Source organism: Ceratotherium simum, chromosome 11 (genome assembly GCF_057802395.1).
Source record: "Ceratotherium simum simum isolate JZ-2026a chromosome 11, ASM5780239v1, whole genome shotgun sequence".
NCBI lineage: Eukaryota > Metazoa > Chordata > Mammalia > Perissodactyla > Rhinocerotidae > Ceratotherium > Ceratotherium simum.
The window spans coordinates 26,491,546-26,506,078 of NC_141910.1; the positions used below are offsets into that span (position 1 = coordinate 26,491,546).

The 14,533-nt window shown below is 37.8% G+C and overlaps 1 protein-coding gene across 4 annotated transcripts in view; it reads left to right on the plus strand.

Moving 5' to 3' along the window:
* The first annotated feature begins 12,926 nt into the window (after window positions 1-12,926).
* FANCL (FA complementation group L) overlaps window positions 12,927-14,533 on the plus strand; it is a 101,418-nt gene continuing 99,811 nt past the window's right edge. For 3 of the 4 annotated variants that reach the window (XM_087436723.1, XM_004435663.3, XM_087436722.1), the window contains exon 1: window positions 12,927-13,089. In XM_087436723.1, coding sequence (XP_087292849.1) covers window positions 12,940-13,089 — 150 coding nt within the window. In that variant the 5' untranslated portion in view covers window positions 12,927-12,939. The remainder of the gene's footprint in view (window positions 13,090-14,533) is intronic. The other variant, XM_087436725.1, reaches the window with a different exon arrangement.

Below are 14,533 nucleotides of genomic sequence, written 5' to 3' on the forward strand. Positions count from 1 at the left end.
TAAGGAAAGAAAAAAATAATATGCTGGGGTTGCTAAGATCTATGGTAATTTTTCTTACAGCATATTGTTATAATTGCTTTATTTTATTATTGGTTATTGTTGTTAATCTCTTACTGTGCTTAATTTATAAATTAAACTTTATCATAGGTATGTATGTATAGGAAAAAACATAGTGTATATAGAGTTTGGAACCATCCATGGTTCCAGGCATCCGCTGGGGGTCTTGGAACATATCCCTGGTGAATAAGTGGGGACAACTGTACAGCAAAGGAAGAAATAATTATTCAAGAAAATCTACTAAATCTTGGTAAGAACAGTGTGTCCCTTGAGCCATGACCTGCTTGCTCTCTCTGTCCTAACTTCCCAGCTCAGCAAGATGGAAGCTCCATTTTGGATGAGTGTTGCCAGGAAGATGGGCTCCTTTTCTCCTCAGCTCACAGTCTAAGGATATAATATCTCACTGGGAGGGGAGGGGCACCAGCATTTCTCACCCACTCTAGCTCCAAGTTGCTGAGGCTAGTGTAGCTAAGAAGTCATAAACTCCTTTCTTCCATCCAGCCCCCACTCATAGGATGGAGGTTGTACCCTAGGCACAGCATGGCCCAGAATACTGGGGTCCCTAATCACCTTCACTCTAGCTTGCTAGTAGTGTGGAGTCCAATGCTGGGAACAATAAGATGAAAAAAGATATACAAATAGCCAATAAGCACATGAAAAGATGCTCATTAACCATTGGGGAAATGCAAAGAAACCACAATGAGCTACCATTTCACATCCGCTAAGATGACTATAATCAAATAGGTATATAATAACAAATGTTGGGGAGAATATGCAGAAATTGGAACTCTCATGCACTGCTGGTGAGGATGTAAAATGGTGCAGCATTTTGGAAAACAGGCTAGCAATTCTCGAGAGTTACCAGATGATTCAGCAATGCCACTTGGGCGTATACCCAAGAGAAATGAAAACATACATCCACATAAAATACTATACATGAATGTTCATAGTAGCATTATTCTTAATAGCCACAAAGTAGAAACAACCCAAGTGTTCATCAACTGATGATTGGGTAAATAAACAAAATGTGGCATCTTCATGCAATGGAATAATATTCAGCCATAACTGAAGTACTGATAGATGCCACAATATGGATAAACCTTGAAAACATTAGGTTAAGTAAAAGAACCCATCACCAAAGACCACATATTGTATGATTCCATTTATATGAAATGTCCAGAATAGGCAAATATATAGAGACAGAAAGTAGATTTGTGGTTGCCTAGGATTGGGGTTGGGGGGTGGGGGAAATGAAGAGTAACTGCTAATGAGTATGGAATTGCACAATTTAAATGTGTGAGTTATATATGAATTATATCTCAGCAAAGCTGTTAGAAAAATATAATTAAATCTTATAGTGTCTTCTCATACAAGACAGTAAATCATTGAGAGTGGGATCCATGTCTCATTCATCTCTCAATCTTCTTCATCTGTCCTTAAGGTCTAATACAGAAGTGAAGACTATGGATTTTGGAATTAGGTCAACCTGAGTTGGAGTCCCGGTATTGTGACGTACTAGTTTTGTGGCCTTGGCAAAGTCATTTAATCTCCCTAAGCCTCAGTTTCCTCGCCTATATAGTGGAAATGACAGAACTAACATCATAGAGTTGTCACAGGGATTCAGTGAGATAATGTGTGACAAGGACTTACTATAGGGCCTAGCACATAGTGAGTTCTCAGGAAATATCTCATTTATAGCAGGTGCTTAATAAACATATGTTGAAAGTACAAAAGGAAAGAAGGCAATATAATGTATGTGTGGGCAATGGGCTTTGGGGATAAGATTTTGAAAAAATCTGAATATGGTTATGGTGTTGAATTTCATACTACCAGGATAACTAGGAAGTTACTACATATTCTTGAGTTGGGGAATATAGTAAAAACTTCTGAGATGGAGCAATTGTGAATAAGAATCTTTTAGAGAAGTGGTTGCCAGCCCTGGTGGTCCAGTGGTTAAGCCTTGGTGCTCTCACCACCATAGCCTGGCCCAGGTCATTTCCCAGTCAGTAAAGCACACCACCAGTCCGTGGGTTGTCATGGGCTGCATATTGCTGTGATGCTGAAAGCTATGCCACCAGTATTTCAAACACCAGCGGGGTCACCCACGTGGACAGGTTGCAGCGGAGCTTCCAGATTAAGACAAACTAGGAAGAAGGACCTGGCTACCCACTTCTGAAAAAGTTGGCCATGAAAAGCCTACGAATAGCAATGGAGCATTGTCTGAGATAGCACCAGAAGGTGAGAGGATGGTGTGAAAAGACCAGGCAGAGCTCCACTCTGCTGTACACAGTGTTGCTAGGAGTTGGAATCGACTCCATGGCAGAACAACAAGAGAAATAGTGTAATAGGCAATGAAGCAAACTAGAAGAAAACATGAATAATAATTTCTACCTGGAATGGAGAAGCCATTTGTATCCAAGCCTCAGTCTACAAAACTGTAAAATGTAGATAGTAATCCTTGTCCCAGCCATTTCACAGAATAATTGGAAAGCTCAATTGACATAACAAACATGAATGGATTTTGAAAAATATGCAAATGAAAGTAATCCCCCTTATTAAATTATTAGTCTTAGACAATAGTAGCAGCTATTGTGCACATATATTTATTCAAATATTAATTGATGATTGTCACAGGTTGGGTTGCCCATGAAGCAGACTCTGAGAGGGAAAGTTTATTAGGAGGAAGTTTATTCGGGAGTTCTCTGGGGATCAACACCTGTGGGGGAATGGAAGCAAGCAGGATTGGGTGGAGGGAGAAGTGGGACTGTAATTCAGGCACAAGGCTTCAGCTGATTACACAGGAGCTCTGAAGCTGAGATAACCCTCACTGCGGGGAGAGGGAGAGACCTTTATACCCTGCATTAGCAATCATTACATAAGTGTGGCCCTGCGAACCCTGTAGCCCAGTCAGCTCACTTTTCATCGGGGGCAATTCACAGAAGGGCTGACAGCTGAGAGCTGTCAATGGCAACCTTCTCAGCAGGTGGGGAGATGTCAGTCCTGCAGAGGAATTTGGGCAGCACAGCACATCATCCCTGACAGTGATAGCGTTAAATGGGGGGTTGGTAGTCAGTGGGTAAATTCTACCAAAAGATTGCCAATTTGGATAAATCAGGCCAATTGTGTTGGGTTTGCCTCTTTTATTTAATTGGGAAAAAACACACTTTTCTCTTTGACTCAACAACAAAGCAAACTTTAGGTATGTCCATAATTGACACTTTCGTAATAGATAAAGCTTTTGGTAATCAGGAATAAATAGTCAAAATATCTAAACGTAACCATTAGATCATTTTAGTTGCTGAAAAAGATTTCCTTTCATGGATTAAGCTCATTAGGAAGATTTGGGACAGAGGAATTATTGATTACATCAGGTATATATTTGTATTTTACTGTCATTAAGTTGCTTTGATGTTAAAGCTTTGTACACATCTGCAAAATAGTCTCCTTTAAAAACATTAGATCAGCAAAACAATGCAGGTTTCAAAATATTTTGATAATGAACCAAACACATTTGAGGCACACTGGAAATTGTTTGATTATTTCATGGGAGAAATTAATTTACTTTTGACACAAAAGTCTTTTTCCAGATTTATTAAGCAATGCAAGTATGCTGACATTTTGGTTCATTGGAATCATCCATTGTAACTGCTATTTGAAAGATTTAAAAAGTCAGTCTAAAATACATTTTTCCCCCAAAGCTTAAAAACTTAACTCTTGAAAAGTTTTTCACATTTTAATGACTTTTTTCTTCCTTCTGAGATTTTTAAATGTTCAGAATTGACCTTAGAAATAAGAACCAAAAAAAAGGTAAGAATAAACCTATGCACAATAAAATGTTACTGAAGTTTAGCATGGATTTGTTACTAATCTATAGCACCAGATATTCTTAAAGATATTTAATTTTATTACTCCTAAGTAAAAAGAGACTAATGAAATGTTTTCAAACAGAAGTTCAGCAGAAAAAAAAAAACTTTGATAAATAGATAAAATGATTTATAGTTGTTTATCCAGGGATGTTGTTTTGAATTCGTTGAATGTGTTTGAGTGTGGATTCTTAATCTGCATAATATCACCTGAGTTTTATCATAGAAATAAATTAAAGAATAATACAGGAGCCTCAGAGCAGTGGTCTTTAAACAGTTTTACTCACATATTCACCAGATTAAATTTTTTAATTGCACATATTTCTGTTGACATCCAAAATTCTTCTTTATAAGTTTAAATAGTTCCAAAGGATATAATTTTGGCAGATTGTCAATATTTGACTTTTTACAATAAAGTTGTTACTCTTTTAAACGTTCAAATGGAATCTAAATGCCATAGCAATTTGATACCCTCTGTATTAGAGTAATGCATGCTACATACTGGGGTAACAAATGAACCCCACAATTTCAGTGCCTCCATATAAAATATGAAACTTTATTTCTCCCATATATCAATTGGAAGACATTTCAGACACAGCTTCTTTCTACCTAATGCTTCCATCATTTCTGAGGGCTTCAGAATCCTTTGATTCAAGCCAGTGGACAGGAAAAGAGAAAGTGTAATCACACATAGAATGTTATTATGAGCCACCCACATGCCATTGGCTACAACTCAGTCTCTTGGCCACATCAGACTATAAGAGAGGCTGGAAATGTAGTTTAGTTACGGGCCCAGGAGAAAGAGGAGATGGATTTGGTGAGCACATAATAGTCTCCACTGTAGTTTACTCTTCTGATCACCAAGTATCCTTCCTATTCTCACACATAAAGCATACCCTCTTCCCAAAGTGGACAACCCAACATTTCATCTGTCACTGCATTCATCTCAAATTTCAGGATCTCCCAGTGGTACACATGCTCTCTATTAGAATCTGGATTTAGATTCCTCTGGTCACAGCCACCACCCCATCCCCCCACCCCCGCAAAATACAATGGTGGAACAGGGACAGGATAAATACAATAAGCTCACCCATTTGGCAAAGGGAATAGTAGAAGATACAGAGCAGTTACTGCGTTCATAGAGGTTAGGGAATCCAGCAGGGTAGGAACTGTAAGAAGCCCCTGCCCTGGCAGCAGAAAATGTTTCTTGATTTGGTTTTGATTCTACTCCTTGTGAAGAAGTCCGTTGTTCTCTGTGGCCTCTGACTCTACACCACCCCTCTCCCCAGATTCATCCTTATCTATTATCATCCACAGTCACATCTGACATGGGTATTGCTTCATTTAGAATGTCCTAAAAACTCTGGATTTTAGCTCCATATATTCTCTACAGTATATAAAGTGGTATTTGAATAAAATTTGGTTATTGAAAATTAAATAAAGCATAGTTCAGACGGTTTTGAGGGAACAGATTGCCTGGGGGGCTTTACCTTTGTTGGAGAAACCTGTTTACTCATTCAGTGAAGCTACTCTATTTTCATATTCTTCTGAATTTACATCTGTTTTTCAGAGGCTCAGGACAATTGAGGAAGAGAGTATAATTTAGGTTGTGACTTCTACCGAATCATGCACAGTAAGGTAGGGTGAGATGCTCTTTTTCAGAAAATTGAACAGATTTTAAATATAGAAAATAACTTTCACACTATTACAATTTATATGAAACATAATAGTATAAAAATATAAATATATTATATATTTTTATATTAATATATGTCTAGTGAATAAATATCAATATTCTAAAGAGTCCTACAAACTTGTATGATTTCATCTTTTACCTTTGTCAGTCAGGTTTTCATATGGAGTCCTAGCTATAAACTTTTGACCAGTCAACCTTGACATGTGATATCTTTTGCTTTAAGCCTTTTTCCTTTCACAACGTCTTTTCCTTTGTACCTTTTTTAGGCTATAAAGGAAAATGAGATTAAAATGAATCCTCCTTAGATGGACTATTTGAAGAATATGACTATTTTACAAAAAACAATTTTATATACTTAAAATTTTGAAGAATTTTTTAAAAGTCCTGCTAATTTTCTATAGTAACAAATTTTTTTTTGTTGTTTTGAAACAACCATATATATGTGTATATAAAATTACCTTGAATTTTGAAATGACAATATTTCATTCCCCCTTCTATAGGGAGATTATATATACCTGGATTTGTAAGATTTTGGTCCATAAATTGAACATGAGCATCTTAAGGATTTGGGGAATTCTTAATTCATCAAACAAAATAGTAAAACCTTATGTAAAGATGTTTTGCTACAAGTCTTTGTAGCTGCTCACTCCATACTGAACATGAACTTCATCTCCTGCTGCAATAATTGGTTCATAACTTTCCTATATTATTTCCTGAGGGCGTTTATTGTCCAACTAAAAGTGTAGAAAACTATCTTGTTAATTGTTGACAAAATAGTAAAAATATCCAGTGTTAGCATTCCATTTTAGATTTCATAAATGCATTCTCATTAGGCAGAGTAACTGACAATGTGAATGAGATTTTCAAAGTAAGGTTTTTTCTGATTTATTATTCAGACAATCCATATTTAACTGTAGTTGTTGTTGAACCCATTCATTTCTTACAAATCCATTTTCAGAATTGCAAAGGACCTTGGAGATGACTACGTGATTTTTACAAAGTCAGGCATTTGAACTGCAGTTTCTCGACTCTCTTTTCATTATACTGTGCTTCCTCCAATTCAATAGATGATTTTAAGTTTGACAGCATCTACATTTATAAAAATGTTTGCTAATGTCATATTTAAAAAAAATTCATGGTACTGTTAAGTAACTTGCTTTACATAGAAAAATGAAAGATTCTTTACCTTTAAAATATCAACTAATTATCTAAGTTCCTTCTCTTTCTCTTGACATTGTTTTGCTCTTTTCACATATCAGGATTTCATATACACTTTTTACGTACCAATGTTGTATGCATACATACATATATATGTAATTTCAATGGCTTCTAGACATTCTATCATGTTCTATAACTTGACTATTTCCAACTTATTGGACATTAGGTTGTCTGCTATTTCTGTAAACATTTTGGATTATTTTCTTGGGATAGACACCCATAAGTAGTACTTGCTCAAAAAAATTAATTTTTATGGTTCTGGCTGTATATAAATAGATTGCTTTTTAGAAACATTTTACAAATTACACATAACTATCAGCAATGTATGCTTATATCTGTTTCCCCATAGACTTGCTAACATTGACTTTATAAAATTAAGATTTTGAAGAATAAAAAGTGTTACTAATTTCTTGATAAAGATACTTGAAATGTTTTTGTTATTTTGAAATGATTACATATATATAAAATCACTTCTGAATTTTAGAGTGAATTTTAATTTATTTTTGTTAATTTATTTATTTCTTAAAATTTTGTAAAATCAGCTATTTTCACATTACAGATAATTCATGTTACTTTACTTGCTCTATTTTGTCTATAGATAGAAACAAGCAACATTAAGTAGAAACCAAATTGCTATTTTAGCAAATCCTATCCCTATCAACAAAGGATTCTTTAAGGGAACGGCATAAACCACAATCATATCTTATTTATTTTTCACAGCAATAAAGGACATTTTAGGATGGAAAATATACTTGTAATTTCATGGCTTCCTTATTCTATTCATAGCACATTTCATTACTGTATGGATCACACATAAGTTTCCAAAATTTAAAATTGGTTCTTTATTGCTTCTTATAACGTTATGTATTCATCTGATTTCTAAATCCTTAATACTTTCATAGATGATGTGTACTTCAGTTACTCAAAAAAGTATAAATTGATTTTAGTACTCCTTTGAAAGGAAAAATCATCTTGAAAAAATAGAAAATATAGGAAAACATACTATCGTATCTTTGAAAGTACACGTATTTATAATGGATCTTTAGTTTGAAAATTTGTCGTATAACGTATGCATTTCATTAATAATGCTATGCGAATAAAGTTTAAATCTTTTTTGTTGTTGCGGGGGAGGATTTCATAGTGTTGCAGAAATGGAAAGTGGCCCACCTCAACCATTCTGTCCTTTATTTTTACTAACAGAATTCTAGGCAATGTATTTAGCTGAAAAACTGCATTTCTCAGACTCTTTGCATATAGGATGGCCCATGTGACATAAGACTTGTTCAAAAGCACCTCTGGGAAAGTTATCATTGCCTTTCCATCTAGTGATGGTTAGAGCTCCAGCAGTGATCTTGGGATCATGAGAGAAAAGCTGTGAAATTTCAGCTCCCTAATATCAGACCCTAACTGGGATTGATCTTTCAGCTTTTTTAAAAAAAAATGCTTCTCTCTTTATAATTAAAATGATCTTCATATTAAGAAATTCTTTCAAACAATGATTTAACACTAATAAACTACGTTTATTCCTTTAGCGAATATCTTTTAAGTCTTAACTATGTGGCCAGCTAACTCTGAGCTCGGAACTGTAAAACCTCTGTGAGTGCAATGACTTTCAACTGACTGCACAATAGAATTAGATGTGAAAATATAGATTTACTAAGTCTAGGGTAATGATTTTCAAACTTCAGCTTGCATCAGAATCCCTTGTTAAAACACAAATTTGTTAACATATGCTTGTTAAAACAGATTGCTGAGCTTGTCTCCCAGAATTAAAGAGATTCAATAGGTCTGGGGTGACATGTTCCCAGGTGATGCTGATGCTGGTGGCCCAAGGACCATACTTTGAGAACCCCTAGTTGAGGATACAGTCTGGCCCCTGCGTATTAAAATAGTTTAACACAGGGGCCGGCCCAGTGGTGTAGAGGTTAAGTTCATGCGTTCTGCTTTGGCAGCCCGGGGCTTGCCGGTTGGATCCTGGGTGCCCACCCACTCACAGCTCATCATGCCATGCTGAGGTGGCGTCCCATATAGAAGAGCTACAACTCTACAACTATGATACACAACTATGTACTGGGGCTTTGGGGAGGAAAAAAAGAGGAAGATTGGTAACAGATGTTAGTGCAGGGCCAATCTTCCTCAAAAAAAAAAAAAAAAGCTTAACATGATTTTGATGGTTGAAAGCAGTATCAGAAACCCATAAATGAGAACTGGTAAGATTACAACTGTTCCCTCTCATCCCCTTTTATTTATCAGCTCAGTTTTCCAGAATAAAAGTGAGGCTTTGTGCATCTTCTTTCCTCTTTGGGTGGTACACTTTTCTCTTGCTTTCCTTTTGGTATCTTTGGGTAAATGGAGTTGACTAGCCACAGGCAAAATTTCAAAATAAACAGTCATTTTTCCCTTCAATTTTTCTTTCTGTATCCTTCACCCTCCTCTTAACAACTATTCTTTCCTAACCCTAAATATTTTTTCTCTTGCTCCCCACAATCTCTACTGTTGTGGCCTTCCTAATTATGCACCCCCTGTAAATAGTTCTCGTCTATTATCCCAGCCTCAGCCGCAACACTTATTACCTGAGTTGTAATCTTTTTTAGGTGTTAGCTATGGGAGGACATTTCTTCCAGCTGCTCATCAAAAAATATGAGTTGACAATCTCTCTATAGTGACTTTGGTGTGGGGATGATGTTTCCCAGGAAGAGGGTCTTTTTGTGCTTTGCTAGAGAGGAGGGTTGTCTAATGACCTGGATTCTCCTATTTTACAGGGATTCAGGAGTCTTCAGAGACTTTTGATCAACCCATTTACCTCTTTATCTTCTGTTTAGACGATGACCTCATAAATATTCTCCTGATTCCAGTCCACCCCTGTAACCCATTAACTCTTTTAGCTGACTACGATCCTTTGTTCGCCTGCAGTTGAGTTGTGGGTGTCATTGCTCCTCGAGTTTATTGCCTGGATTGGGGTAGAAATTATTATTCTGGACCTGTTGTAGATGTCAGTTCATTATTGGTAAAACTCACCTAACATGGGAGTTTGCTCCTAGGGAGTCTGAATGGGTTATAGTAGCTAGGATATCTCCTCCATACATCACCTACCAAACTCTGGTCACATAACTAAGTCTTTATAGTTTATTTATCATGAACATGTTCTTCTCAAGGCTTAAAAACTTAAAAGTAATGCCAAAATTATTCACTACATCACCATTCATGAACTGCTTTTTCATGTTTGGATAGAAAAACAGGCAAGAGCAAACTGCTCTTTAAAGTTAATCGATATTTTTGCAACAATCAAATTCAAAGCCCTCCCTGTAATTCTCAACTTTTTCAACGTTTATGTAGCATTCCACACTGCTGACCATGCCTTAATCTTGAATATTTGCCCTCCTGTCCTTTCTATGACACAGTGTCATAGATAATAGGATATTATTATTCTGCTTTTACAGTCTTTTAGAAGACTCTTTTGAATGGCTATTCTTCTCCACTCTTCCTTTATTTTGCATTTCCCAAGGTTCTGCCTACATCTCTCAGTAGACTCAAGCAATCTCTCCCTTATTCATCTCATTAATGTTAATGGCTGCCATCCTATCTTCTTCCATTATTGATGGGAACTGGGAGAAGAAACACCTGGGACAAAGCTGAAAATTTAGGCAATAAAATAGAGATGGATGCTAATTGGAATGGTGTATTGTAAATTTTAGTTAAATAATTTAAGACTAATAATTCTCCTTTAAAAAAATATTAAAACATAACAGATAAGGGAATAGTCTCTTTAGGCCATTACTCCCGTTTCTTATCCCCTATCTCACGCCCCAAAAGTAACCACTGCTAGTAATATACTGTGTTTATTTATTTATTTAAATATAAATGGTATAATAGTAAACATACCACTCTGGAACTTGAGTTTTTCATTCATCAAAATGTTTTGAGATTTTTTTCCATGTTAGAACATACAGTTCTCCCTCAGGAATTAGCATTTAAATACTACTAGTTTTCATGACAGAGTATATAAAAGAAGTCATGGCTAGGATGCCTTGAAGAGCTTGAACTTCAGTGAGGATATACATGCAGTTTATTAGAGTGATTCCAAAATTGAAATAATGCTGATAGTGGTAATAGTTCCTTTGTTTTTTGATCTCTAAATATATTGAGTATTCTCTGCGGATTAGAGGGTGGCTATCTTAGACTGGGCTGTCTTAGACCATTGTAAACAATGGTCCCAGCACACCATATATGAGTCAATGGTGGTAGTGAGTATCCATCACTCAGTCTTGCATACCCAAGGATAATGGTTGAATCACTGAATTAAAAAGTCCTTATATGGTATCTCATCTGTTCTCCGGTGGCTGGATTTCTTAGATTACAGACTTTATCAATAGAGAATGCTCATTTGCAAATTCAAGTACCATGAACAACGACTTGGATATATTTTCCTTAAGGACTAAGATGATATCTAGCAATAAATTTTGTGAAAATCTCTAAGTCTAATAAGTTAGTTATGAGGATTCAGAGGCAAGGAGCCGATTATCTTTAGCTACTAGCTACATGGTTCAGTATATCAGTGGTAGGAGAGGTAAGTGTGATGAAGATGCCTTGTCCAGACAGGGGTCCATATCTGTTCATGGAAGACTTAACTACTATTTCAGGTTTCCAGAAGCTTCTAAGTCTGGAACAGCTTTTTTGAAGATGTGATAACTGGAAGCCAACAACATTTAGACTGTTAAGCAACAGCTCAGCGTAGTAAATTAGGATAGGGAATTGTAGGTTTTGAGGCTGGCCAAGTTAGGTGTCCCCAGAACTGTATTAGTTTGGTCTCTCTCTATATTTATATATGCATGTACACGCACACATAGACACACAGAGCTAACACTTTGAGGAATTTACTTTCCTTTTCTGGACTTCTTTTCTCTAATCCACGTAACCAAGGCATTGGAGTGTGATATCTCTTTAAGATTGCTTTCACGGAAAACCTTTAGTTCCTGAGGAACCCGTTGGGCAAAATGTTCTTAGGCTCTCTTTCCTCACAATATCAAATATCAAATAATCATGTGGCAAATATTAATAAGTTCCTTATTTAATCAACCTTTAGTAAAAGGGAATGGATAATTACCATTTCTGATCTAAAAAATGTATAAAGAGGGTTTTCAAAGAAAAATTAACTTTGCTTCATTACGTCAATCAGCAATCTTTCCTCAGGTTTTGCCTTAGATATTTGTGAGCGCAGTGCACCAGAACTGGGTCTGGTGCTGACTTGAGTCTGGAGATAGATATATATATATGTCTCTCAAATACAATAATATCTGATAAGCCATAGAACTGTATTATATTGTATATAATATATTGAATGGATTATAACACTTATATAATAATATTATTACACACAGAACAATACATTATTCTGTTTGCTGAGGGCATACAAGAGACCCTATAGAGTAGGCCAACAGGAAATTGATTACAGCAATGAAGGCGAGGTGAGGCAGGTTCAGGGTAAAAGAAGTACTCTAACACCCAGACTGTAAAAACCATCTTATGCTGGAAGAAATGCAACTGCAAAATTATAGCAGTCCTTTCAACAAAATCAAACAAAATCATCAAAACAATTCTTGGGAGGGCTGGTCCCAGGGCACAGTGTTTAACTGCGTGTGCTCCGCTGCAGCTCCCGGTCGCAGGTTCAGATGCTGGGTGCTCACAGAGGCACCCTTTGTCAAGCCATGCTGTGGGGGAGTCCCATATAAAGTAGAGGAAGTTGGGCATGGATGTTAGCCCTGTGCCAATCTTACTCAGCAAAAGGAGGAGGATTGGCATCAATGTTAGCTCAGGGCTGATCTTCCTCACAAAAAAACAAAAAACAAAAAAAACCCAATTCTTGGGACAATCAAGGCTAGAATGATCTTGTTTAGTCAAATCTGTGAACGTGAGAACTATCTTCCCGCCCACCTCCTGTTGGGGCCAAGGATGCCTCCCGCGAGCCGCATTTAGTTTGGCTGGGCCTGATCCCGCGTGGCCCGACTGGCCCTAGACCTTCATTGCCGCGCGCGGAATCCTCGAGGCTTTTTCCCGCCAATGCGCGGGTTGCAGTCTCCCGCGTCCCAGGCGCAGGCGGGATTGCGCATGTGCGAGCCCGGCCCGCCGATAGCCCGCTTGCGGCTCCACCGACCGGTAGCCATGGCGGAGACGGAAGCGAGCCTGTTGCGCCAGTTCCCGCTGTTTCTGCCCCAGAACCGGGCGAAAACCGTGTATGAAGGATTCATTTCGGCTCAGGTACCCACCCAGTTGTTGCTCTCTCGCTAGGAGAGGCTCCCTCTCGCGGCGCAGCTCCGACCCGGGAAGTCTGTGACCCGAGGGGTGAGGGGCCCGGACTTGTGGGGATTGAGAGGGGCGGCGCGTCACGGCCCCTCGGAGACTAGAGGTTTGAGAGCTGCTGCCGTTGCTGGAAACCCGTCCCTCGCCACCGGCTCCACCCCTGGGCCAGGGTCGCAGCCCTGGACCGGGCGGGAGGGAACTCGCGCGCGCGGAGTGAGCAGGGGGCGGGGCGGAGGGCCACGCCCCCTCCCCCTGACTGCGTTGTGCCTCCCTCCAAATTCAGCATCTGCCGCACATTTAACTGTCCTTTTTTTTTTTTTTTGCAAGTTTTTGCCTATCTCGATGCTAACACCCCGCATCCCCACGAAGGTTGGTGGGCGTTCACAGGGGAGTCCGTGCTAATTATATTCGTGTTTCCTGTAGAAAAAACATTTTGGAGGAGAACTGGGCTCTCTGCTAAGTCGTATGTTCCTGAGCACATCGAGTAGCGATATTTTGTGGGAAATCTTGACAACAGAATTAATTACCTTTGCTGATTCCAAGTGGCCTCCCTTGTGGAGTTCATTACACGTGGTAACACACGTGTACGGTTTTGAAGTTTACAAACAGCTTTCTAAGTACACGATCTCGCTAAATCCTCAGCCCTTTGAGGCACAAATTTAAAAAAATCATTTTTCACGTTTATAGTTGAGTAAATCAAGGCATGGGAAGGTGGAGAGGTTGTTACTTGTCCATGATCGAAACAATCTCTTAAAGTCAGGCTGATTCCACTCCTGGATTTTTCCCCTCTACATTGCGCCAAGAAACCTTAGGTTAGAATTTTGAATCTAGGTTTCTGTTCCCTATAACACTCTGTATCGTGCCCTCTCCCGCACCAGCACACATACTTTTTTTTTTCTTTTTGTCTTTTAACATTATTTATCAAGTTCTGCCCCAGGACAGACTGGTGAAACCACACACACATTAACCACCGGGAACTTGCAATATAGGTCAAGAATAGGTCAAATTGTTAGCAATACCTTCTATCTATAAAATGTAACACATGACCAACTAATCTGAGGCTTTGATTTGCTACCTGAAGTAAGGGAAACTTCTGAGGAGGAAAGAAAGAGTGTCATTTTTTAAACAATTTGACGTAGAACTGTATTTTCTGGGAAAGTATGTGTGACTCTCTTATAGACATGCAAATTTTCAGTTATTTGAACTATCACACAGAAACAAAAAATTATGCAGTTTTGTCATGATAAATTTAAAATTTAGTAATTAACCAGATAATTTGAAAAATACCATGGTAATCAATAAAAATTTTCTGTTCTCAGAATTTTATTATTTTTATTTTCTGAAAGGAAAATGAATAATTGCATTGCTCTGCCTTACCTTGATTAACACTCCATTCAGCAAT